Here is a 26,808-nt window from a genome sequence, read left to right as displayed (position 1 = left end):
AGCATTTGCTCCTAGGGCTACCGTCTGATCACACACACCTGAACATTCTTGCCCCGTCCCCGCCCTCTGCTTCGGCCCTTCCCCCTCTCCAAGGACCTGCCCTGCTCACTCCATCCCCTCTCCCTCTGTCGCTCGCTCTCCCCCACCCTCACTCACTTTCACCTGGCTGGAACAAGGGTTTGGGGTGCGGTAAGGGATGCGGGCTCTGGGATGGGGCCCGAGGGGTTCAGAATGTGGGAGGGGGCTCTGAGCTGAGCCTGGGGTAGGGGTTTGGGGTGCAGGAGGTGGTGTGGAGACTGGGGTGCTGAAGGGAGTGAGGGGTGCAATCTTTGGGAGGAAGTTTGGATGCAAGAGGGGGCTCAGGGCTGGCGCAGGGGATTGGGGTGCGGGAGGGGGTGAGGGGTGCAGGCTCCGGCCTGCCGGCACTTACCTCAGGCAGCTCCTGGTCGGCAGAACAGCAGGGCTAAGGCAGGCTCCCTGCCTGCCCTGGCTCCGCGCCACTCCCGGAAGTGGCTGGTATGTCCGTGCCTTGCACACTGCCCGCGCCCTGAGCACCAACTCCACAGATCCCATTGGCCAGGAACTATGGCCAATGGGAGCTGCGGGAGTGGAGCCTGTCTTAGCCCCGCTGCACCGCCAACTGGGAGCTGCCCGAGGTAAGCAGGGCCAGGGGAGTCCACACACTGCCCCCTCTGCATGCCGCCCCCACACCTCCCATTGGCCGCAGTTCCTGTCCAATGGGAGCTGCAGAGTCGGCACTTGGGGTGCAGGCAGGGTGCAGAGACCCCTACCCCCACTTAGGGGCCACATGGATGTGCTGGCCCCTTCTCGGAGCAGCGCAGGGCCAGGGCAGGCAGGCAGCCAGCCTGCTTTAGCCCTGGGCCCCCACTGCGCCGCCAGACTTTTAGCAGCCTAAAAATCTCCCAGTTTGGCTGCAATAACCCCTGGGAGATAGAGCCCAATTCCAGGAGACTCATGGCAAAACCTGGAGGGTTGGCAATCTTATTCGCCCCATTTGTAAAGACTGAAAATAATGTAGATACTTACTGCAATACCCTGTGGCATATTAATAAAGCATGAATTGAAAGTTAAAGCTGTTTTTCCCCCAATTCTGTATATAGTTAAAAGAGCAGGCAACCTTTAACTCATTAACATTTGGGGAGGGTTGAGTGCTAAAACATATTGTTTTTAATTAAATTATTTTAATAGATTATAATAAATTTAGGCCTGATCATAGGTTGTCATCACTGCAAATTTCATTTGTAAATAGGTTTATTTTAAGAAGACAAATGTATTTCAATTAAATTTGAAAGTTTTGTGTTTTTTTTAATGTCATTGATTTTATCCACTCTGTTTATCATGGATTTGTGGTAAACTACCATTGATAAGGTGTAATTGCAAATGGAAGGTCAGAATAAAGAAAAGTGCACTGAACCTGTTTATCCAATTTTGTACAGCAATTCAAAACCAGTTACAAACAAAACGGTCACTCTGCAAGCTGCTCATGAGGGGTCCCCTGCACAGAGCAGTTTGCAGAATCAAGGCCTATGGCACTATGACTACCCATGTGCCTAAGTGTTCACAGGATCAGGGCCTGCAAACACTAACTCACATGAATAGTCCCACTGACGTCAGTGGGACCAAATGTTTTATTTATAAAGAGTGAACAAGAAAAAGTCTCCAATTTTGGTGGGTTCTTTTTATTTAATATGCATCTTTTATCATTCAAAAACTTTGCATACTTTATGTTTTTGTTTAAATTGCTCCTCGGTGTTTCAGCTGTAATTTCTTTCCCAAAGTTAGACAGAAACATGAGAATACGAGAGATCTGCAACAGGAACACTGAGTCACACAATTCTATTGTATGTCTCAGGGCCACTACCATTTTGCAGACTAAATAAAAGGACCAGGACTTCTATAAAAAAAAAATTCTCCAGTATATACAAAAAATTCCTACCTTGTGGCATTGTCTACAATTAGCTGAGACTCAGCTCTGTGATTAGTTCTCAGTTCCACAGACCAGCCTCTAGATTTTAGACCCTCAAAAATATCAGCGAGCATGTTGCCAGGGTCAATGCTGGGTAACTGTCTGATATCACCTAAAGAGAAGATATATTAATAGCATTTGTGATCAGTGATAAATAGTGAACAGAATATCAGTGGGAAATATTCCAAAAATACAGTATTGACAAGAAATATGCTCTCCACCTCTATTAGAATACAAGACAGAGTTATCACATGTATGCGCAATACAAATTCTGTGAAATTATGCTTCTCACCAAGAATCCCCAAATGGAATTTCTTTGAATCAGGTTGTTGCATAGTTCTAATTGTCTTCCCTTCAGTATATAATACATTAAATCACTGTTCAGAGCATATTCTATATTCCCAATTCGAACAGCCATTAGTACTCGATGTCATGCCATCTTGTTAAGTCTCTTCTCTATGGTAAATGTCAACACTAAATCAGACTTGTCTATGGGAATTTATAAATTTAAATCATGGCATTTGTTTTGGTGGGATAAAAATGTGATCTCCAAAAACGGGCACAGGGGTACAAAATCCTAATTTCTTTTCATGCTACTTTGTTCTATTTGTTAGATTAAAAACAAGTTAGTTCCGGATCTGTCTGAACTACCTTAAAATCAAATATTTTATTTTTCTTCTGTCCAGTTCATATGCTGTCAACATTCACTCAAGCTGTGTTAAAGAACTGAAGGAAAACTTACTAACAATAAGATGTATTATTTTGGTTGTTGAAAAATCTAAAGGGAAGTAAGTGGTGAAAGCCTCATTATCAAATACTTTTAGAACCAGACAAAACGCTAGGAAATATACAATAGAGAATAATCCTGCACTGACAGGAAGGTAGGCTGGATGATATAATTATTTTCCATCTCATCTATGATTTTATGGCAAGAGTGGCAAAATCCATGGAATAGAACATGCCTTTCAGACGGCCCTAGAGATTACAGCCTCATTATGATCACAGGTAAACTATCATACCTCTGCTGGATTTCTTTCAACTAATTATCGTGGAACTACCACTCGTTATAAAACACACTCGCACCCAGCAAGTTCTCTCACATCCTGCATATGTGTCAAAATATGAGTCAACAGTGTGATGCTGCTGCAAAAAAAAGCAAACATGATTCTGGGATGCATTAACAGGTGTGTTGTGAGCAAGACACGAGAAGTCATTCTTCCACTCTACTCTGCCCTGGTAAGGCCTCAACTGGAGTATTGTGTCCAGTTCTGGGCACCGCATTTCAAGAAAGATGTGGAGAAATTGGAGAGGGTCCAGAGAAGAGCAACAAGAATGATTAAAAGTCTAGAGAACATGGCCTATGAAAGAAGGCTGAAAGAATTGGGTTTGTTTAGTTTGGAAAAGAGAAGACTGAGAGGGGACATGATAGCAGTTTTCAGGTATCTAAAAGGGTGCCATAAGGAGGAGGGAGAAAACTTGTTCACCTTAGCCTCTAAGGATAGAACAAGAAGCAATGGGCTTAAACTGTAGCAAGGGAGGTTTAGGTTGGACATTAGGAAAAAGTTCCTAACTGTCAGGGTGGTTAAACACTGGAATAAACTGCCTAGGGAGGTTGTGGAATCTCCATCTCTGGAGATATTTAAGAGTAGGTTAGATAAATGTCTATCCGGGATGGTCTAGACAGTATTTGGTCCTGCCACGGGGTCCCTTCCAATCCTAGAATCTATGAATAACTCAGGAAATATTTTGAAATTAGACTAAATTTACACTATTGCTTTTCACTTACCAAGTATAATAAGCTTGGCAAGTTGAGCGTGGTCACACAGCAATTTTAAAACTGAACTAAGCATTTGTACAGGTACTAAGCTTCCTTCATCCACAACCAGAACTGTCACAGTAGAAAACTTCCACGGCATTCGTCCATCTCTTAATCTCCATGAATAAAAACTGTAGATGACCTAGAAATCAATCAAAATAAATAATTTAACTTCCATTCAAGAAACACCTGAAGTTATCAAATTTAAATAACTTTCTTATAACAAGTAAAATGTGGGATCTTCCATGCTGTATTTACCACAGCCATCATCTCAGTTACATGATGAAACTGATTCATTACAGGCTCAAAAGGTTCAATCCTACTCTCCAATAATCATGTACACATCTCCAGAACACATTTTTAGCAGAGCAGAATCAACTAAAACTATTTATACAGAAAGAACGAAGAGTACTTGTGGCACCTTAGAGACTAACAAATTTATTTGGGCATAAGCTTTTGTGGGCTAAAACCCACTTCATCGGATGCATGCAGTGGAAAATACAGTAGGAAGATATATATACACAGAGAACATAGAAAAAATGGGTGTTGCCATACCAACTCTAAAGAGACTAATCAATTAAGGTGGGCTATTATTAGCAGGAGGAAAAAAAACTTTTATAGTGATAATCAGGATGGCCCATTTCAAACAGTTGACAAGAAGGTGTGAGTAACAGTATGGAAAAAATTAGCATGGGGAAATAGTTTTTACTCCTGCTGATAATAGCCCACCTTAATTGATTAGTCTTGTTAGAGTTGGAATGGCAACACCCATTTTTTCTATGTTCTCTGGCGAACCGCGGCCTCCCAGTCAATGGGAACTGCCGGAAGTGGTGACACTTCCCGCAGCTCCCATTGGCTGGGAACGGCGAACTGCGGCCACAGGTTGCGGAGGGGCTCCATGCCTGCAGATGCTCCAAGTAAACAAAACGCCCCGACCCGCCAGTGGCTTACCCTGACGGGCCGGGAGCCAAAGTTTGCCAACCCCTGAAATATAGGGTCAGCTTATGAAAGGGTCATACAGTCTTTGATATTTTTACCTAACCATTTTGGGAGGGTCCGCTTATAAACGAACGGGCTAATGAACAAGTATATACAGTACTATAGACTTTAGGATATGTGGAATTGGTGAAAAAAGTCACGTGAAAGCCCCTCATCATTTTTATGCCTCTAGAAGGTACTGTAATGCACATTTAAAATAAAGAAGGCCAAAAATTGCAGCTGACATGATGTAAAAAGTCTGACTTGTAGACTTCTGAAAAACAAGGTTGACTCTTAAATGTGGACAAGCTGTGCTTATTAAACGCCATTATGAACAGTTAAAAGATTTATAAGAGAGGTTCAGTTAGCAATCTGATTATTGTACAAAATAAGGAGGACTATACTAAAAGATCTTTGGCGAGAGAATGCACAAATATTATATACCTGATGGAGAGTGTAAGCGGGAAGCTCTGTTTTCTCATTCAGCAGGCTAGCTGCTCTTCCTGTAGGTGCAGTAAGTAAAACATTTAAAAGGTTTTTTGTGCAAATGTTCTCCTGACAAAAATGATTAAAGGTATTCCATTCAGCAGATGCATCCAGGTCCTTTTCAAAATCATTACAAGCACTTGCCACTTCTTTTTCCACCTGCTTTAAATACTGTAAAAGGCAGCTAACTACAGTAGTCTTCCCACAACCCCCTTTTCCACTTATGATTGTCACTGGATTAGAACAAATCATTTTCACAGCTTTCATTTGATCTGGGTCCACTTCTGCCTCACTTGTAGCTTCTATGTCTGGTACCTGTTCGTTATAAAGAAAATCACTGTCACTGTTGTTTTGTATATCTGGGCCATTACTGCCCTCCACTTGCTCTGTTTCAGGAGGCTGGTTATTATTTATTTTAATATCTCCATTTGCTTTTGATTTGGTGGTATCTCTAACATTAAGTACTTTTCTCACATCAACAGGTAACTGCCATGGGTCATTTTTCATTAGATGATTTACAGAAAGTGCAATGTCTTTTTCAGATTTGTAAAGATGAGAAAGAAATACCAGTTTCTTCTCACCAATCATTATCTTCTCATCTTTCATAAATTTCAAGGATTGCCAGGCATGTTCAATGGGCATATCTTTAGAAACTAAAGAAGTCAAAATGTCTTGTTCTTCATAGGTATGCCCCATTTCTCTACATCTTTGCTTGAGCTTATCGTATATTATTAATGCATTCTTCTGCAATTCAGGAATCTTCCAGAGGAGATGCTCACACTGACAGAAGGCTGCCCAAGTTGCCTCACAAGTGGAAAGATTCAGTTCTTTGTAGGTTATCTTCCCACCAAAAGGGAAAAAAAGTTTAAATTATTTCACAAGACATTGGTATGTAACTGCAGAACTAATGCTTTTGTCATTAAATACAATTTTATAATTCAAAAGATATGAAGAAGCACAGACAATATGTACGTTTTAACAAATTCTAGCTATACTACCTTCTCAAACCAAACAAAGCAAGGAATTTCAAAGCAAGGGAGGCTTGATCAATCCCATCTGTCATTTTGCTGTAGAAAACTGAATCATTGTACAAAAAAATACTAACAGAAATTGGGTTCTAGAAAAGAGGTTTGTATCAAATCTGTATTCTACCCAAACTATCACCAGCCGAATAAAAGAGCAAACTGCTATAGAATAATAATACAATACATGTGATAATATCTGAGTGCATGTGTACACATTATAGCACACATTATACGTAAATAAGATCTCATTCGCTGCAATATGTTGGCAAAGTAGGATGAAATGGTTTTAATTCACATTTTCCTTCCTTTTAGTGAGCTTACATCTATTGCTTTAATATTTTTCCCTTTCTTCTTATAGCGCAAACAAAGATTTAGGAAAACCAGATTACTTATAAACGGTGGGATTATTTTATTTGTACTCAAATGGGACTGAACACCCTAATAATTCATATCCTCATAGCAAAAGCTGACTTCACTTTAAGGACCAATAGCCTGTAAGAAAGAATTCATAAAACAGCCATTTTGAAATGACAAACTAGACAATGGTAAAACAGTGATCGAGAACCAAATTGTTTCTGTTTTGAGATCTTTGTTCGTAAACACCCCCCTCCCACAAAAAGTATGCATTGACCTCTCAATAAATTATTTTACATACAGTGTTCTAAAAGGATATTATAAAGTTACCTGGAAACAAATTTTAAAAGGGAACAGAGTAAATTAAATTTGAAAAGAAAATTAAGATATCTCCATAGTAAAATATCAAGGTGACTGCTCCATTGATTCCTGATGTACACACCAGCTCTGCAGAGTCTGTTCAATAACATTTAGTGGAACTGCAGTCAAAAGAGAGGAGACTGAGAAAAAGCTACTAACAGATGAAAAATGATGGTAAAAAATAATTTTAAAAAACCCTTTGTTTCTCATTACCATATTCCCTTTCAGAATGATTTTATTTCTTATAGTTTAGTGCTGGCCTATTGCTATTAGAAAGTAAATTTACAATACCACAACGTTATGTCAACTGAATAGCGTCGTACTTTGGCAAGCCAATACTGCATTGATATCTCGATACCAAATTCACATAAAAAAAAACAGTTCAGTATTAAAAGTTGAAACTGTGTTTCACTAACAGATTTATTTGGGCATAAGCTTTTGTGGGTAAAAAAAAAAATCACTTCTTCAGATGCATGGCAGTGGAAGTGTTTTTTTACCCACGAAAGCTTATGCCCAAATATATCTGTTAGTCTTTAAGGTGCCCCGACGGACAAAAGTTTTACCGACAAAAGTGCTAGGGTCGACATAGCCTTAAGCACGAGTCTAGACATTGCTAGGTCAACAAAAGCTTTTGCCTCTCAGAGAGGCAGATTTACTACAGCAACAGAACAACCCTTTCCATAGCTGTAGTAAGTGTCTACACTGAAGTGGTGCATCTGTAGCGTTTCTAGCATAGACATACCCTAAACTACTGCAAACTTCTGTGAGAACACTTTCATTGTGGTTTAAGAGGAGCTTGCTTCAGTTTAAACTTAAACCAATTCCTAATCAATCTCAAGTGAACCAAAATATGCTATCTTGAACTGAAGTGTCCACATATCCATTTGCACTGGTTTAACTAGATCAATTTTAAAACCACACCATTAAACAAACAGGTGAAACATTCTCTTGTAGACCAGCCCTTGCACTGGTCATGCAGCATTAAATTTTGTCTCTTTAAATCATCAAATATATACACACACTAGTATTAAAATCTACATATTTTTTCTGAACCTGAAAGCTTTTATTCCCCCCTTTTAAATCTATAATTATTTGCTGCTGAAACATATGTAATGGACTACACAATAAATACTGTGTTGGTATGTTTATTTTAACTAGTTATAACATGGTAGTGCCCAAATCAGGATACAGCCCCCACTGTGCTAAAAATGAAAAAACACAGGCTAACTTAGTCCTAACTCAAACAGTTTACAGTCTAAAAACAGACAAGACAGACAGCCATGTAAAATGTTAGAGGCAAACTTCTCAGTTAGCTTTAAAAAAAACAAAAACAAAAAACCTCTAGGCCAAGAAATCATTCTCCCACATGAACACTTTCCCTCTCTTCTAGAGCACTAATCAACTTGTTCTATTTTGCTGATCTGATGTGCCCTTCATCATCATCCTGCCCAGCTACAGCAGTCAAGAAGATTATGGGGGAAAAAAAGCAAAAAACAGTTAAATGGTGCCTTTAAGAGAAATATCTAAAGGCCTTTATGTCAGTCCCTGTCCACAGTGGCTCCTGCTCATTTCTCCCCAGTAGAGGTAAGGTGAAAGCCTGCTTTAAGCAAGAGCTTTCAAGACAAGGGCTGGTTGAAAAAAAGGTGATCCATTTCCATGACAATATTTGCATTTTTTAAGAAAAAGTTTAGTTTAGAAGCAGGACAAGATACAAGGAAGGGGGGGGAGGGTTAAAGAAAAAAATCCATTTCTGGAAAACCAAGAGGGAATTTTTTGGCATCCTGGCTGCACTCAAGGAATGCTCTTGTCAATGTCAAGAGCCTTCCACTCCAGCTGTTAGAAAGGCAGAGCGCCTAGGGAACTCTGACTTCCCACCAACCCTCCAGGAGCCAAACAGACACTGCCTGTCCCCAAGAGCTGGGGAAAAATAGAGGGGTGGCAGGGAGGTAGCATGCATGGGGGCTGTGCCTCTCCAGCCTCCAGAGCTGCCGAAGGAGAAGGGAGGCCTACAGTGCAGGGAAACCTGCCAGCATTTTGACTGAAGTTTTGTGGAATCTTTAACAGATTCAGCAAAAAGTTTTATCAGAAAATTTCCAACCAGCTCTACTCAGGTCAATTCCTGGCTTCCACTACCCTACACAGATTCATTCACCTCATCACATACAACCAAACACTTCATAACACCAAATAACTCAGTCCTTCCAATTCTATTCACATGCTAATCTTCCCCTACACAAACTTGTCTGTCCTTAATAAAAAACTCGGCAATTACCAAATATAATATTCCTTCAGATCCTACTGCTTTTTAAATTTATACTATGCATTTCTAGTCACACACATTAACAGCTTTGCTTCCAACACTGTATTTTAGTTAACCAAATGTGAAACAAAAGGGGAGGCAGGGGGAGAGAGAGAGATCTGGTTTATAATTAGAGCTGGTTGGAAAAATTCCAACAAAACTTTGTCTAAACTTGCTGACTCGATTAAAATCAAATGTTTTACAGAAAGTTTGATTCTGACAAATTGCCGATGGAAACCTATTGGCCAGCCAGGTTTTGAAACTGAACTGTTTCCTAGCAGATCACACACCCAGCTGTCCTGCAGCATGTCTGGTGGGCTGCTGGGGATCTGGGCTTCAAGGGTCTGCCACTCTGGTCAGCCTACTATGTGGACTGCCTCAGAGTCAAGAACCCCAAGACTTTCAGGCCAACGGGTAACCCAAGCTGCCTGACTCCCAAGAATCTGGCGCTGGAGAAGGTACCTATTGACATGACAATAAGAGTCTGGTCAGTTTCACTGCTGCTATTCAGTGATAGGCAGCAGTGAAACTAACAAGAATCACAATAATTTCAGTCAACAGCTTCCAGGGTCCCTGACTCCCTGCAAACCACAAGGTAGGCAGCTGGGGATCCTAGGAGTGTTTCCAAAATGAAATATACCACATTTCAGTGTTTCTAAAAAGAAATATTGTAAGATTTCAGTTCCATGAATATTTCAATTTTTTTTTTAAACTTTTGTTAGGATTCTAGATTAAGTTTTTCTGAAAACTCAAAAATTTTTGCAGAACTGAAATCTGGTTTCCCAGCCAGCTCTGCTTATAATGGGAAGTAAGCTACAAAACTCAAACTACAGAGGAATGACCACCTCTAAAATATGTTGACTTAAGAAGAACAGCTAATGTGAATATATGGAGAATGCTGAAGAAGCCAGAATATAAAGTAGAGTAAGTTGGTATGCAATACTAGTATCTGAAACCCCATGCTATCACATGGGTATAATTCATAAAGGCACATAATTCATAAGAGCCAGAAATGGCTGATGCAATCCAGTTTTTAAGTTAACAGATGATGAATTCCAGTGATGATTGAATCTGGTGATATTCTAAACAATGGTTTTCAACCTGTGATCAAGGAATCCCCAGGGTTCCGTGAACTATGTCTAAAGGGTCCGCGAAAGGTTGTCTTACCATAAAACGGTGGTTTTCAACCTGTGAGCTGCGGACCCCTAGGGGTCTGCAAACTATGTATAAGATTTCCAAAGGGGTCCACACCTCCATTTCAAATGTTTTAGGGGTTTACAAATGAAAAAAAGGTTGAAAAACACTGTTCTAAACTAAAGAAACCTCTCTTCCACACTTGTAGCTGTTTCCATCGCTTCACACGGACTCAGACATTTTAGGCTTCAGAGTGACACACAGTGACATTTCTGGAGTCTCATTATATAGATATGTACATGGAAATCTACATTAACATTAAACATTAAACTCTTAACTATGGTTGTCAAAACACCTTTATTCAGCCTCACTGTGCCTTACTGAAGTGGGAAACCAAGATTATCTCGAGGAGCTCAGTATCTTTTATATGAAACTCCCTGTGTTCACACAGTCTGAAAGCAATTTCCATTTCTTCCATGGAGTATATCAAGAAACTGAATAATTCCTTTATATTTAAATTATATTAGAAACAGTTGCACAGTGATTAGGAAGAATACTAACAAGGTTAGATAAGGTATTTCTGGACCCAGTGAGTATGTCTACACTGCATCTGGAAGTGAGCATTACAGCCTGGGATCCATAGACTTATGCTGGCACTAGAGCACTAAAGCTGTGTGGACAGTGCTTCAATATTGTGTCTCAGGCTGAAGCTCAGGCTCTGAAGCCCACACCTCTTCCCCACAACCGCAACATTTACACAGGTATTTTTAGTGCACTGGTGCGAGCCCCACTACAAGTACTGCAGACATATCCAGAAGGTTTCTGTTTAGTGCAGCTGCCCAGGTGGTCTTGAAAAGAGAAAAATTATCTCTCTCCAAAAAGAATAAGCCTCCATCTAAGGGTCATAGTTTGAACAAATAGTATTGAATTATATGATGATCAAAATGTAATTAATTCATGTTACTTACCCTGCTGAATCCAAGTTTCCATGGCTCTTTTTTTAACATCTCATCTAATTTTGGTAGTATCTCATCTGCAGGAGAAACTTTTTCATCACTTTTGCTGTTCTGTTTGGTCACTTTATGCCAGCTCACCCCCTCTATAATATTGCAAAAATGACGTGGTAGAAGTCTTGGCAGGAACTCCATTATCACTGGGAAACTCAAAGCTACCAAAACAGTCTTTCCTGTAACTATATATTCATCACAAACCAAGAAAGTATTTATTAAAATACAAAAAGTGTTTGTAGAAGGCAATTTGATTACTTAGCTTAGCAGGCTTTATTCCAAAAAACTTAAATAGAACTGGTTCTTTAGTTTTCTGTCTGAAAAAGCTTTTATATACTATTGATACGAGTAAGATTACTTAAATAGATTAAAAAATATTTTTCCACTTTGATTAAATTGTGTATTTGACAGAATTTTGTATATAGTCAGTTTCACATTAGTAGTCAAGTCTACCTCCCCTGATGTGTGCGCAACATATAAAAACCTGGTAACCTGAAACATCACCCATCCTTCAGTTCAATCAAATGTCAAGTTAAGCAGAACTGCCAGCACTTTTGAGTGAAATGGAAGTTAACTCTTAACAGATCTTCATTTAAGTGAGTTCCACTATTACTTTTTTTCTCCAACTGATTCCTGTTCCATCTATATGGTATAAGACCCAGGTCATGCAAAGACTTGCATACATGCTTAACTACAAGCATGTGAGTAGTCCCCTTTATGTGCTCAGCAAAAATCTTTGCGGGATCAATACTCATTTAAAAACACACTCTACCAGCACATTAGCATGGATAAAACATCTTAAAAGCATAACTCTGTTATTTTTATAATCCAATAATATATAAATTATACTTACATGATTGCATAATATAATAAAAAATATTAAAATTTTTCGTCTCAATAGATTTGTTCCCTTGCTGAAGATTTAATTTTGACTCTTGAAACTGATTAAGTTTTTCTTCAAGGTTTCTGAAGTTCAGATCAGATATCTCAGGAAAACACTTAAAAAACTCCTCTCTGAAATTATCAGGAACACAGCACTCTTTAAAAAAGAGTGAAAAAACTGCGTTTTGGTTTTCCCTTATATCGGTTCGTAGGAAGTATGATGGATATCCTTGCACAAAGTACTTTGAGTCCACCAATTTAACTTTAACATTAACTTTCCACCAAGGGCCAACCAATGGAAAATATCCAACCACTTCATACGTCTTTTGGGATCTTTCATCCTGTATTATAACTAAAATTAAAAAAAAAAATCAGTATAATATTGTTTAAAACTTTATTGCATTTTGCATAACAAATTCACTAAGTCAAAGCAAACAAACCAAAAATTTTAATTTTTTTCAGGTGTAATTTAGTTATAATAATCTTAGGTATTGCTTTTAACAGTAGTAAGTTAAAACAAAAACAAAAAACACCTCAGACATAAGCATGATTTTTAAATTGATTAATTGATTATGTTTCTGTAGGTGGCTGAAGTCAACAATACATCAAATAATTTTCTGGTATTAATTATTTGTGTGAGCAGTTAAAGCTGCTTACTAATGGGTCAGATTTTGCACTATTTAAATCAATTGCAATTTTATGTTATTGGAGATATGCTTACAACTAGTTTTAACTTCATTATTTCAAAAAATGATAATATCTTGTCCAAAATAATTGAGTTCTTGGACATTTTGATTGCATTAAAGGACACGCAACCCCTTGCTTATATTATAGCTGTATACAATGATAAGCTCTGTTATTAGTTTATGGTAGTACTTTCCAAACATTCAAAGCAGAACCAGTCCCAGCTCTGAGAAGCTCACAATCTAAGGACAGACAGAGAAGTCGAAAGAGGTCAGACAAAGCTTAACTCTACTGTTTTTATGTTTTATTTTTGTTACAAAAGTGACAAGAATTAATTGATAATCTCACTAATGAAGTGAGAACAAAGTGTGTAATAAAAGTACAATCGTAACTGGATTTGAACACATTATCTTTGCAATACACATCAGGCACACTCCATATAGGCAGTAAGCTACACACTTTTTTATTCCAATTGAAACAGTAAGAACTTTAAAAATATAATACAGTAGAAACTAAATTATTCTAAAGTCTCAGGGAAAACCCCAAACCTTTGGATAATCTGGTTCGGAAAAATCAAGAAGCAAGCTCGGCAGACTCAGCCAATAGTCAGGTATTAGACATTCCCACCCAGAGAGTATGTTTATCCTATAGAGACTATACTGGCATAGCTATGTTGCCTTAGCTATGCCAGCATAACCCCATAGAGTAGGCATAGGTAACACTGGAAGGTTTTTCCACTGGAGTAGGAACACCATCTTCCCAAGTGATGGTAGCTACATTTCAGAAGCATTCTTTCATTGACATAGCTGTGTCTGCACTGGGGGTAAATCAGCATAGCTACATTGGTCAGGGATGTGATTATCAACAATGTTGATATGTTGACCCAACTTTTAAACGTACACCAGGCCAGAGTGACTAGCTAGCAGCTCAGCAGAATTTCAGGGTGCAACAGAAGTAGTTGTTGTTTGGTAGTTATTTCAGTCTAATGTCTTAATAAATCTTCTAATGGTATACACTAATCTGAGGTTTCAGACAATGAAAACCATATATGTAATTTAGAAGAAAAATATAAGGAGCCAGGAAAACGTTTAAGTCTGTGCTCCTGGGTGCTGGTAAAGTTGAAGATCTATCAGACTGTGGGCCAATTTCTATATAGCTGGACTGGTGTAATAGAGTAGAACTGGGGCCTATGGTTTTAAGCATAGAGTCTACCAGGAGCTCATTCAGAACATTCAGTTCCCTTCTTTAAAATAATTTAAATAGCTAAAAAATTGAAATAGTTACTTAAAAATAGGCAAGGACTAGTCTAGTGGCCATCTATGTCTATTCGGTCACCTATGTCTGTTTAGCCAATAGGGAACAAAAAAAGGTCAGGGTGCCATTGAACTCTACACTTAAGAGTGATAAATATTTAATAACTCATAAAATAATGAGCCGAGTGAAGGAATTAGGAACATTTCCCATAATTATTTGGTTTTAAATGAATATTTATAAATGATATGGGAAAATTTGTGAGAGATTTTCACATACTGCAACAACGGCTCACAGGATGAGCCAATGGCAATAAACAAATATGACTTAGTATTGCCATAACAAGTCACATATTCCTTATCTCTTCAGCCCCACAAAGATGGTAAAGGTTTTTTCTAACTTGACTTAGTCCTTATCAAAACTAGAAACGTTACGCTGGCAAATCCTCCTAGTACAGACAAACTTATACAGGCAGAGAATAATAAGATGAAAAGGAATAGCCAGGGTTTGTCAAGAACAAATTATGCCACACCAAATCTCATTTCCTAATTTGACATAGTTACTGGCCTAATGGATGGGGGGAAGCAGTAGACATGTTATATCTTGATTTTTAATAAGGCTTCTGACCCAATACCACATGACATTCTCATAAGCAAATTAGGGAAATGTCGTTTAGATGAAGTTACTATAAGGTGGGTGGACAACTGGTTAAAAGACCATACTTAAAGAGTAGTTATTAATAGTTCACTGTCAACCTGAGGGGAGAGGGGGTATCTCATGAGGTCCCACAGCTGTCAGTCCTGGGTCCGGTACTATTCAATATTTTCATTAATGACTTGGCTAATGGAGTGGAGAGTATGCTTATAAAGTTTGCAGATGACACCAAGCTGAGAGGAACTGCAAGCACTTTGGAGGAAAGGATTAGAATTCAAAATGACCTTAGAAATTGAAGAATTGGTCTGAAATCAACACAGTGACATTCAATAAAGAGAAGCGCAAGGTACTTCACTTAGGAAGGAAAAATCAAATGCACAACTACAAAATGAAAAATAACTGGCTAGGTAGTAGCACTGCTAAAAAGAATCTAGGATGTAGTGGATCACAAATTGAATATAAATCAACAATGTAATCCACTTGCAAAAAAGGCTAATATTCTAGGGTGTATTAACGGGAATGTATTATGTAAGAGACAGGAGTTAATTGTCTTGCTCTCTTCAGCACTGGTGAGGCCTCAGCTGGAATAACGTGTCCAATTCTGGACACTACACATTAGGAAAGATGTGGACAAACTGGAGAGAGTCTAGAGACTCTCTAGATTTAGAATAATCTGACCTATGAGGAAAAGTTAAAAAAAACTGGGCATGTTTAATCTTGAGAAAAGAAGACTAAGGAGGTACCTGGTAACAGTCTTCAAATATGTTACGGACTGTTATAAAGAGGACAGTGATCAATTGTTCTCCATGTCCACTGATGTTAGGAGAACTAGTAACTAGCTTAAATTGGCAGCAAGGGAAATTTAGGTTACATATTAGGAAAAACTTTCCAATTACAAGGGTAGTTAAGTTCAAGGAAGGCTGTGGTATCCATCCTGGAGGTTTTTAAGAATAGTTTGGAAAAACACCTGTCAGGGATGGTCTAGGTTTACTTGGTCCTGCCTGACTTGATGGTCCCTTCCAGCCCTCCATTTCTATGATTCTATCTTTTGCCAGTAGAGCTTATACCAATTCCCTGAGAGACATAAATTATAGCAGCTAATGCAGTTTTATGATATTATAAGTGCATCTACACCAGTGCTTATTCACCAATACAGCTATGGTGTTTAAACAAAAGCACATTCTTAATCGACATACCTATGCCAATATCAGTTTTAAGTGTAGAGCAAGCCTGATTCTCAAATTTACATTGACATAGCTACATAACCCAGTTGTGTGGGGGGAAAAAAACACACCCCAAGTGCCATAGCTATGTCAACATAAGCTTCAGTGTAGACAAAACTAGGTTGACAAAATAATGCTTCCTGGGGAGGTGATGTTCTTCCAGTGATGAAAAAATCCCTTCTTTCGCTGCAGGCTGGGTCTACACTCAAGGTTATGCCAACATAGCCACGGTGCAGTAGCTATGCCACTATAGTACCCGTAGCACAGACGTAGCCTAGGAAAAAATGTAGGGCTTTTAGACCAAATTAATTGACATATGAAACACCACTTAGCGCCTAGCTCCTAAATGGAACTACTATAGTGTGGGTGCATAACTGGTTGGAAAAACTGTTCCCAGAGAGTAGTTATCAGTGGTCACAGTCAAGATGGAAGGGCATACCGAGTGAGGGTCCTGCAGGGATAAGTCCTGGGTCCAATTCTGTTCAAGATCTTCATAAATGATTTAGATAATGGCATAGAGAGCAAACTTTTAAAATTTGCAGATGATACCAAGCTGGGAGGGGCTGTAAGTGCTTTGGAGGATAGGATTAAAATTCAAAATGATCTGGACAAACTGAAGAAATGGTCTGAAGTAAACTGGATGAAATTCAGTAAGAACAAATGCAAAGTATTCTACTTGGGAAGGAACAATCAATTGCACACATACAAAATGGGAAATGACTGCCTAGGAAGGAGTACCGCAGAAAGGGATCTGGTAGTCAGAATGGATCACAAGCCAAATGAGTCAACAGTGTAACGCTGTTGCAAAAAAAAGCTAACATTAGTACATCCTATAATAAGAAGAGTGTTACAAGTAAGACATGAGAAGTAATTCTTCTCCACTCTACTCCACACTGAGTGGGCCTCAACTGGAGTATTGTGCCCACTTATGGGTGCCACATTTCAGGAAAGATGTGGACAAATTGGAGAAAGTCCAGAGAAGAGCAACAAAAATGATTAAAGGTCTAGTAACCAAGATCTATGAAGGAAGATTGAAAAAATTGGGTTAGTTTAGTGTTGGAGAAGAGAAGACTGAGAGGGGATATGATAACAGTTTTCAAGTACATAAAAGGTTGTTACAAGGAGAAAGGAGAAACATCTTCAGAGAACTATCCAGATCTTTGAGTCATCGTGGATAGTTCTCTGAAGACATCCACGCACTGTGCAGCAGCGGTCAAAAAAGTGAACAGGATGTTAGGAATCATTAAAAAGGGGATAGAGAAGAAGACAGAGAATATCTTATTGCCCTTATATAAATCCATGGTACGCCCACATCTTGAATAATGCGTACAGATGTGGTCTCCTTATCTCAAAAAAGATATACTGGCATTAGAAAAGGTTCAGAGAAGGGCCCATCATTAACCACCCCGACAGGAAGTTTTTCCTAATGCCCCTTATATAAATCCATGGTACGCCCACATCTTGAATAATGCGTAATGGTAAATGATTAGTGGTTTGGAACGGGTCCCATATGAGGAGAGATTAAAGAGGCTAGGACTTTTCAGCTTGGAAAAGAGGAGACTAAGGTGGGATATGAGAGGTATATATAAAATCATGAGTGATGTGGAGAAAGTGGATAAGGAAAAGTTATTTACTTGTTCCCATAATATAAGAACTAGGGGCCACCAAATGAAATTAGTGGGCAGCAGGTTTAAAACAAAAAAGTTCTTCTTCACACAGCGCACAATCAACCTGTTGAACTCCTTGCCTGAGTTGGTTTTGAAGGCTAGGACTATAAAAAAGAACTAGACAAATTCATGGAGGTTAAGTCCATTAACGGCTATTAGCCAGGATGGGTAAGAAATGGTGTCCCTAGTCTCTGTTTGTCAGAGGGTGGAGATGGATGGCAGGAGAGAGATCACTTGATCATTGCCTGTTAGGTTCATTCCCTCTGGGGCACCTGGCATTGGCCACTGTCAGCAGACAGGATGCTGGGCTGGATGGACCCTTGGTTTGACACAGTATGGCCATTCTTTTGTTCTTAACCTCTGAGGACAGGACAAGAAGCAATGGGCTTAAATTGCAGCAAGCACGGTTTAGGTTGGACATTAGGAAAAACTTCCTGTCGGGGTGGTTAAGCACTGAAATATATTGCCCAGGGAGGTTGTGGGATTTTTTAAGAGCAGGTTAGACAAACACCTGCCAGGAATAGTCTAGATAATGGTTAGTCCTGCCGTAAGTGCAGGGAACTAGACTAGAACAGTGGCTCTCAACCTTTCCAGACTACTGTCCCCTTTCCGAAGTCTGATTTGTCTTGTATACCCCCAACTTTCACAATTAAAAACTACTTGCTTACAAAATCAGACATCAAAATACAAAAGTGCCACAGCACACTATTACTAAAAAATTGCTTACATTCTCATTTTTAGCATATAATTACAAAATAAATCAATTGGATTATAAATATTATATTTACATTTCAGTGTACGGTACATAGAGCCGTATAAACAAGTCATTGTCTGTATAAAATTTTAATTTGTACTGACTTCCAGGGTGGATAAAAATCAATTGTTTTTTTTATTTAAATCGTTTTTTTTTGATAAAATGCTTTTTGAGGGGAAAAAACCTATCTAAAGATAGTTTTAATTAAGATACATTATAGCTCAAAGATGTCTCACCATGGAACAGTGATTATAAATTCTAATTCTATAGTATGAGACAATATATTCATGTCATGTTTAAGAAAAATTTTGTACGTGATTTCCAATAGTTCATGGATTAGGGACCCAAACTTATGGGGTTCCAGGGGCTTCTGTATAAATTATTTAGGTTAATCTTTCTATCTACCCAATGGGACTCAATGCTAAGTCTAGAAGATAGCATCAGAGATGCTTAGTTTTGCAGTTCTCGAACTGTGGATTTGTGTCTCCAGAGAGAACATGCTTGTTAACAGCAAAAATGTTTTTAAATAAATAAATATATAGAGGTGAGAAATAACAGACCTCAACCCTATTGTCTCTCTGCAAATTTGTGTACACAGAGTCAGTTCCTTACCTCTCTCTAAAAGTGCAAAATTTCAAAAAAAATCAATGAATAGAAGATTGTTGGGGGCGGAATAGATCTGGACAAGGAGAAGTCTGGAGATAAATGTGAGAAAGGAGGGAACAGGCAGTAGAAACAAAAGTGAAACTGTTTGAGCAGCATATTCCAGAAATCTTGAGGTCTTTCTGAGTGTAGCCTTCATTGATTTGAGATCTACCATACCATTCTCTGACTAGAAGGGAAAACCTATAATGGCAGCAGGCCATAAAAGAGACCCAGTTTGGGTCTCATCTATCTCTGAGTTTTGAAGAATATCTATTAAGGTTATAACAACCAACAAGAATGCACTTTTATATAGAAATCCATAATTAAATTGATTCTTACTGACTAGTGATTTAAATTTGATTTAAATCAGGTGTCTCAAACAGGCGGCCCATGGAGTTATTTCCTGCGGCCTGCAATAGCTCCCCTCATCCCCCAACTCCGCCCCCCTCGAGCGCACTGCATCCCCGCTCCTCCGCCTACCTCCCAGCGCTTCCCGCTGCTAAACATCTATTTGGCGGCACTTAGGACTTTCCAGGAGGGAGGGGAAAGGAGCAGGGATGTGGTGCACTCAGGGGAGGATGCGGAGAAGAGGCAGGGCCGGGATTTGGGGAAGGGGTTTGAATAGGGGCAGGGAGGGGGCGAGTTGGGGCAGGGACTTTGGGCAAGAGGTTGGAATGGGGGTGGGGCCTCATGGAAGGGATGGAGTGGGGGTGGGGCCAGGGCTTTTGTAGCTTTGTTTGAAAAGGTGTCAGTGATGCAGCCCTCAGGCCAATATACTAGTCCTTATGTAGCCCCAGTGATAATTTGAGTTTGAGATCCCTGATTTAAATCAAATCCACCCTGCTGACTTCATTAGTTTTACAACAGGCTATGTAAAAAGTACTAGGCAAATAGCTAGATGAGTTGATGTATCCCCTGGAAGACCTCTGCGTACCCTGGTTGAGAATCACTGGACTAAATGACCTCTGGAGGTCCTTTCAGTCCTACGATTCTATGACTGACACAGTTTACCACCTTTAAAACTGTGATGGGCTAATATGATTTTAAAGGCGTTAAACAATATCTATATTAGGTGTTAAGTGGGTTTCAAAAGTTAGCTAATGCAAGTTTTAAAAACATCTTTTTCCTATACAGTATTGTAAGGATTTGCTTAGAAGCCACAGGAGCGTGGGCAGGCCCCTGCAAAGGAGCCATGAGAAACGAGCGCCAGGACAGCCGTGGGGGAGGGAGGCAAGGATTTCCCTACACCACCCCCCCGCCCCCCCAGTGGGGGTGTATACCCTCCCTGGATTTCCCCAACACCCCCCTCCTCCAGTGGTCAACTAGTTACATGCAGTGTTGCCAATTTAGTCTTTGGTTGGAAATTTGAATTTAAATTGAAACATTAATACACACTTTAGAAGCATATACAGTATATGATAAAATACTTCTACCTGAAAAAGTACAATAGGTTTGAAAAGTATGAACAAAGGCCTGGTCTACACTAGCTTGTTATTTCGGAATTAGCCGAGTTATTTCAAAAATAAAAATGATTCCATCCACATGACCAAATTTTTTTTCGATTTAAAGGGCTCTTTAATTCGATTTCTGTACTCCACCTTGGCAAGTGGAGTAGCGCTTAAATCGAGATCGCAATCCCAGGTTAAAGGTATTGTGGACGCAATTCTATGTTATTGGCCTCCGGGAGCTATCCCAGAATGCTCCCTTGTGACTGCTCTGGGCTGACTCTGTCACCAGGCCACCTGGCCTGTATTAAGGGGCGCCCTTTGGGGCCCTATGTCCTGCACGGAGGTGGTGCGTTAGGACGCTGTTGCCCATCAAGCGTTTGACCAGCTCCAGCACTTGGCAGGAGCCTGTCTCTGTCTGCGCTGATCAATGGGGGGGGTTGCCCTTGACTTCAATAGGGGAAGGGGCAGGATTTCACCCTTCCTGGTTTCTGAGCAGTGCCTGTGACTTACCACACTACGTCTTATGGTGCCAGGTCTCCCAACAATAACCTTGGTCCTTGATTTTTCATAGGGATATATCCTGGATGGCCTCGAAAACCAGGTGATTCCCTTACTAGTGCTAATGCCAAGCACTCAAAAAATCATGAGGCAAGCCCCCAAATATCCCGAGATTGGCTTAAAAATCATGAGATTTTAAAATATAATAAAATTGGGGTTCTTTTTATTTGCCTTCTGGTTTTTGAGCTTTTAGAGTTCCTGGTTTTCCAGCTTTGCCCCTCTCCCATGAGGGCTAGTATCTTGTATTTGTTGTTGTTAATGATAGCTGAGATTCTCACATACTCACAGGCCTCTACGGGGTGAGGCTCTAAAAAGAATAATAAATGTCGCTAGATCAGTGCTTAATTCACAATGAAAGATGCCAGGTCTCAAGCAATTTTTTTACTTTCATAACTGACGCAGCAAGCCCAAAGGTACCAGGGCTATGAATTGCCAAGCCTACAGGTGCTGGGACTCAGCCTTGGCAAACCCTTGCACAAATTAAGCAAGGGGGGTGGAGTACAAAATAAGTATATGACAAATTTAAAAGTATGTAATTAGTAATTTGATATGTCGGGTGGTGCCTTTTTTTATGTGTTCGCTCCCCCTGATGTTAGAACCTGGCTATGCCACTGGTCTCACCCCTCATCAGTCTTCACTCCTCCCCCCCATGTTTTTGAACCACCACCACCCATTTCAAGTCCTGGGGAAAACACTGGGCTGAGGGAAAAGGAAGATGCCCCAGCGCTGGCACTGAGGAAGCGCAGGAAGTTGGGTAAATGTGTCACTGAAATGCACAGCGAAACCCTCCCTGCCAGCCCCCCAGAGGCACTGCCTGACACTGAAGCCCATGAGGGACCAGCTAGGGGGTGAAGGGACGAGACGGGCCGTGTCCCCGCTCCCCGTGGGCAGAAGGGAGGCGGGCTCGCGGGGAAGGGTCTCCCTGCCCTGGCGCACCGCTCCTCACCCTTTCGGCGCGCGGGCAGGGAAGCCCGGAGCACCCGCCCGCTGCTGCACAGCTCGGAGGCGTCCACGAAGAGCGAGTCGGGATCGGGATGCGGGTCGTCCTGCTCCTCCTCTGCCTCCGCCTCCCTGCCCTTCGCCGGCAGCAGCACCCCCCACAGCTCGCTCACGGGCCGCGTCCTCCCGCGGGCCTGGGCCATGTTTCCTCTCTGGGCCCGGCCGAAGGGGGGGGGACGGCTCCTCCCCGCAGCGCCGCCGCCGCCGCCGCCGCCGCCTCCTGGGCGGGCCCAGCCAGCTGGCACTGAGGGACCGCGTCCCGCCGCTGAACCCCGTTCTCGCTTCTCCAGCAGCCCAGGCCCTTCCGCCTCTTTCAGCCCCGGGCCCCGCCAGCCATTCGCCTCCGCTGTCCCCGTCCCATGGTATTGCCCGCCTTAGGGGCGCAGCGATGTGCTGGCTGCGCTTCCCCGGCCGACCGGGGCGCCGCACCCGCCACTGAACTGCTGGCCTGGCGGGGTCTGGCTTTCATTGTTCTTTACACAACAGCAGCAGCTGTAGTGTGAGGAGGAAACCAGGCTGGGAGGCGAGTAGCCTGTTACTAGAGCTCGCAGCCAAGGCCTAGCCACGCTGTTGGGGCTGCTCTGTAAAACTGCAGCACCACCGCACAAGCTATTTAAAGCTTTGCTGTAGTCTGTTGGGCCCAGGCAATTGGAGAGCAATAAGGTGGGTGAGCGAATATCTTTTATTGGACAAGCTCCTGTTGAGGAGAGACATAGGCGACTAGTAACTGGTGATAATAAAGGTTATGGTGGTATTGCATTGCCCCATACATGGTGCTTGCAGCAGGGCCCAAATTTAGCTCTAACAGACCTTACAGGGACACTGTGAAACTGACTATACACAAAGTGCCATCAATACATAAAACTGAAGAAACTGAAAAAAAGTAGAGAAGACTCTTCCTCCCCCTCCACCCCCACTAATCTCTTGGGTTTTTGTAATCCTACTTGTTAGCTTGTACAACATTTTCAGACAGAAATGTTAGGCCCGTAGTCCCCGACAGAAATGTGTTTTTTCAAGTAGACATTGTGCCTTTAGCTGTCATCCTACATTTCTGCCCACCTGGAGAGGAATGCAGGATTCCTAGCCCCGTAGGGAATTCCAGACTGACTGTCACAACCCTGGGGTAAGGCAGGATGTGGATGGTGGCCATCTTAAAAAAAAAGTGTAAGCACTTTTGCAACCCTGCTTTCAGGAAATATTACTCTACAGCCAACCTTAGATCTTTAATATATACTGGAAACTTGACAAATCATTATCGATCAAGCAGTTTGTGCTCCAGAAAGACCCCAGGAGAAAGTATGTTTCCGGAATCGCTGCAAGTGGTCTGGTCCATTCACAAGCAGGGGACACAAAAGTAATTTATTCCTGTCTCTCCCTATTTGGGAAATTGTGTTCTCCCTCAGATATAGAAATACCTAAAAAGAACATCTGGTGGGAAAATGTCTGCAGAGATACTCCCTTCTGTTCGTAGGAGGAGGAATTTGTATGGTTTATTTTTAAGTTGGAACAATTACCACATATTTGTACCCCTATAACAGATGCTTTGACAAGAGCAAAATAAAGCTGACAGGCATTCATGGCACACCACCCAGGACTGGAAAATTATTCTTTAGCGCTCCTGAGATCAAACAAGACATTGGGAGATCCTATTGAGCTCAGGCCTGAAGTAACTCTGATGTTCAGTCTATCCTCCTGTTAATTCGTAGGGATAGCTAGATGCACAAGAAAACTCAAGTGCACAGAATTGTTTTGTGTAGCATAAGGAAGCTCAATGGCTCTGTCATACACAGAACACAAGAGTGCATCAAACCATAGTTAAATATTATAGGCCTATATTTCTTCATACTAGTGGGGTGAGTCTATAATGAGGTTGAGGACCCATACCTTAAAAGGCTCAAAGTGAGCAACGCACTTGAACTATATAGAAAGATATAGCCTGCTGGTAACCATGAATGTCCCGTTAACACCTGAGTTTTTGACCTGTAATAAAAGGAATATTTCATTTGCAAAAAAAGTAAAAATAAACTGAATGATGAGGCAGCTGGTAACATACAATTAACTACAGCTCTGTAGTGCACTATTAGAAATCCACAAAATAAATGCATATTTACCCACCTTTTCTGACCTGCCTCCAGTTTAACAAGCTGAACAACAGATGCTGCTTAGTTTACTAAGATTTTAATTTTTTTTATTTTGTTTTGCTTTATTTTTAATGTGTAAATTGGTTAGAGAATTCATATTGAATAGGGTTAATTTAATGGCTATTTTATATATATATATAAATTTTAATATATATATATATATCTGAACACCCTCAATTTTAAATCTAGATGGACTCCAAAAATCTGTCATACTTGTTTCTAATAACAGGAACACAGAAATATAGGAATTGCCAAATTACCAGACTGGATTAGAATAGCCGTCAACCTAGTCCAGTATTCTGTCATCAACAGTGACCAGTACCAGATGCTTCAGAACAAAGTTCAAGAAACCCTGCTGTAGTTAGTTATAGTATATGGTGCCCCAGGGAAAGTTTACTCCTATTCCCCAATAGTATAGATTATCTTATGCCCTGCAGCATGTTAAGGGTTTATATTCCTGCCAAAATTCCTCAGGGTATTTCTTTTAATGTATAATTACTATTATAACTTGGATATTCTTAGTATCCATAAATGTCTAATCGTATTTGGACTCCTTCTCAGCTTCTGGCCTCAATGAAAATCGTAGTGAGTTCCACAAGCTACAGAGAGTCCTGTGGCACCTTTTTACAGATCCAGACTAACACGGCTACCCCTCTGATACTTTCCACAAGCTAGTTTTCCATTGCATGAAAATATAATTCCCTTTACAAGATTTGAATTTGCCTTTTGATTTCATTTAATATCCCCTTGTTCCCACAGTGTGAGACAGGGTGAACAGAAGTTCCCACTCTACCTTCTCTGTACCATCCATTGTTTTCTACACATTTATCAGGTCCTCTCTCATTCATCTTAGCTAAGATTTTCATAGGAGCCTCGGAAAGTTAGACCAGTGGTCCCCAACCTTTTTTGTCTAGCGGGCACCAGACGACGAGCCACGGAGGACCATGGCGGTGGACGAGCATCTGCCAAAATGCCGCCGACAAGCGGCGTCATCCAGAGGTGTCGCCGCCAAAATGCTGCCGAAATTCGGCGGCATTTCGGTGGATGCTCGTCCGCTGGCCAGTACGTGGGCGCACTTAGACACCCCCGGCACCACATTGGGGACCCCTGAGTTAGACACTTGAAATCCCATTTAAGTTCAATGGGAGTTGGGCACCTAACTCCTGGGGCTCTTCTGAAAATCCTAGCACATCTCTCTAGTAAACATGCCAGTCTTTTCAATATCTTTACATATCAGAACTTATCCATGCCTTGGATCAATCACAGCACCCATGCCCGAATTCTCTCTATTTCTGCTTTATTCTTGTAAGGGGACTGTTGCCCCTTACTAACATCCAGTGGGGGTGTTTTGGCTGGCTAGCTCCCAGCACTAAAAGGGGAAGGGTCGATGGCAAATCAGGAGCCTGAGACTGACAGTCCCCAGGAACAATGGCGAGAGGCCAATGCTCCAGGTCAGCCTGATTGACAGGGCGGGCAGGCTAATCAGCACGACAGGAGGCCAGGGTGGGTCCCATCCTCCGTGTGAGTTGGAATTGCCTGGGTCAGACTGAGTGGGGCCAAGCTAAGGAGAAAGCAGGGGCCTAAGCTGAGCTGGAAAGCAGAACTGTGCCAGATCCAGAGGGGACAGAGATGCAGCCCAGGGAGAGCAGATCCTGTGCTGGGAGCAGAGCTGCAGCCACAGAGCCAGGTGTGGTGAACAAGTGGGGCCAGCCAAGGGGGGACCTTGGGCAAAGGGCCCAGCACAGAAAGACACCCCCAGACAAGGGCCCTTGCAGGCCAGACCGGGAGGGGGACCTTAACCTGACAGGGGGCTGACGCTGGGAAGAAGGGTCCCACCACTCGAAGCCCAGAGGTGTGTGGCCACCACCATTGCAAGTGTTCAACCCGCAGCATACCTGCAGCACAGCCAGGGCCTGAGAAGGAAATCTGGGACCTACAAGGAACAGACTGCGAAGTGCCCTGATGTCCAGAGACACTGTAATGTTCCCTGCCACAGAGCGGGGTGATGTGTTTTCCTTTAACCTCTCCCATTTTTCTTTATTCTTTTCTTTAGATTAATTGTTAATTAAACAACTTGTATTTGTTTTAAATTGTATGGAATAATCAGTGGGTCAGGGAGATGCCCAGTGCAGAGAGAGTACCCCAGAGTGGGGACACCCTATCCCCTGTCCTAGGTGACTACAGCAGGCTTCGGGGTTGAGCCCCCCAGGAATGCTGGGCCCAGCCTTATTGGGGTTACAGGACTCTGCCAGACAGGAGAGTGGAAGGGGAGTCCTCAAGGGCAGGAAGGCCTCTGGGTACAGGGAGTGGGAGCGAGGACTCAGATCCTTTTGCTAGCCCACTTCACTGGGGTAGTGCAGAAGCCAGGAAAGTTCCCCACAATAGCGGGACCATTCCCCCGCTTACATTCTTATACGATCCGATCTCCACATAGTATTCCAGATGAGGGCATACCA

At 41.5% G+C, this 26,808-nt stretch overlaps 1 protein-coding gene across 6 annotated transcripts in view; it reads right to left on the bottom strand.

Moving 5' to 3' along the window:
- HELB (DNA helicase B) overlaps window positions 1-22,787 on the bottom strand; it is a 50,440-nt gene extending 27,653 nt beyond the window's left edge. For 2 of the 6 annotated variants that reach the window (XR_010590804.1, XM_065558565.1), the window contains exons 1-7: window positions 22,159-22,785; window positions 21,499-21,519; window positions 12,300-12,680; window positions 11,408-11,631; window positions 5,226-6,107; window positions 3,774-3,945; window positions 1,958-2,099 (exon numbers count right to left, since the gene is read on the bottom strand). Coding sequence is in view for 5 of the 6 variants with exons in the window: in XM_065558565.1 (XP_065414637.1) it covers window positions 1,958-2,099; window positions 3,774-3,945; window positions 5,226-6,107; window positions 11,408-11,631; window positions 12,300-12,680; window positions 21,499-21,519; window positions 22,159-22,354 (2,018 nt within the window). In the remaining variant the exon portion in view is untranslated. The other 4 variants (XM_065558582.1, XM_042852579.2, XM_008170956.4 and 1 more) reach the window with 4 other exon arrangements.
- Between the last annotated feature and the right edge of the window lie 4,021 nt (window positions 22,788-26,808).

Source organism: Chrysemys picta, chromosome 1 (assembly GCF_011386835.1).
Source record: "Chrysemys picta bellii isolate R12L10 chromosome 1, ASM1138683v2, whole genome shotgun sequence".
NCBI classification, from domain to species: Eukaryota; Metazoa; Chordata; order Testudines; family Emydidae; genus Chrysemys; species Chrysemys picta.
Note: the sequence above shows the minus strand (reverse complement) of the source record. Positions and strands in the feature narration are given on the sequence as shown.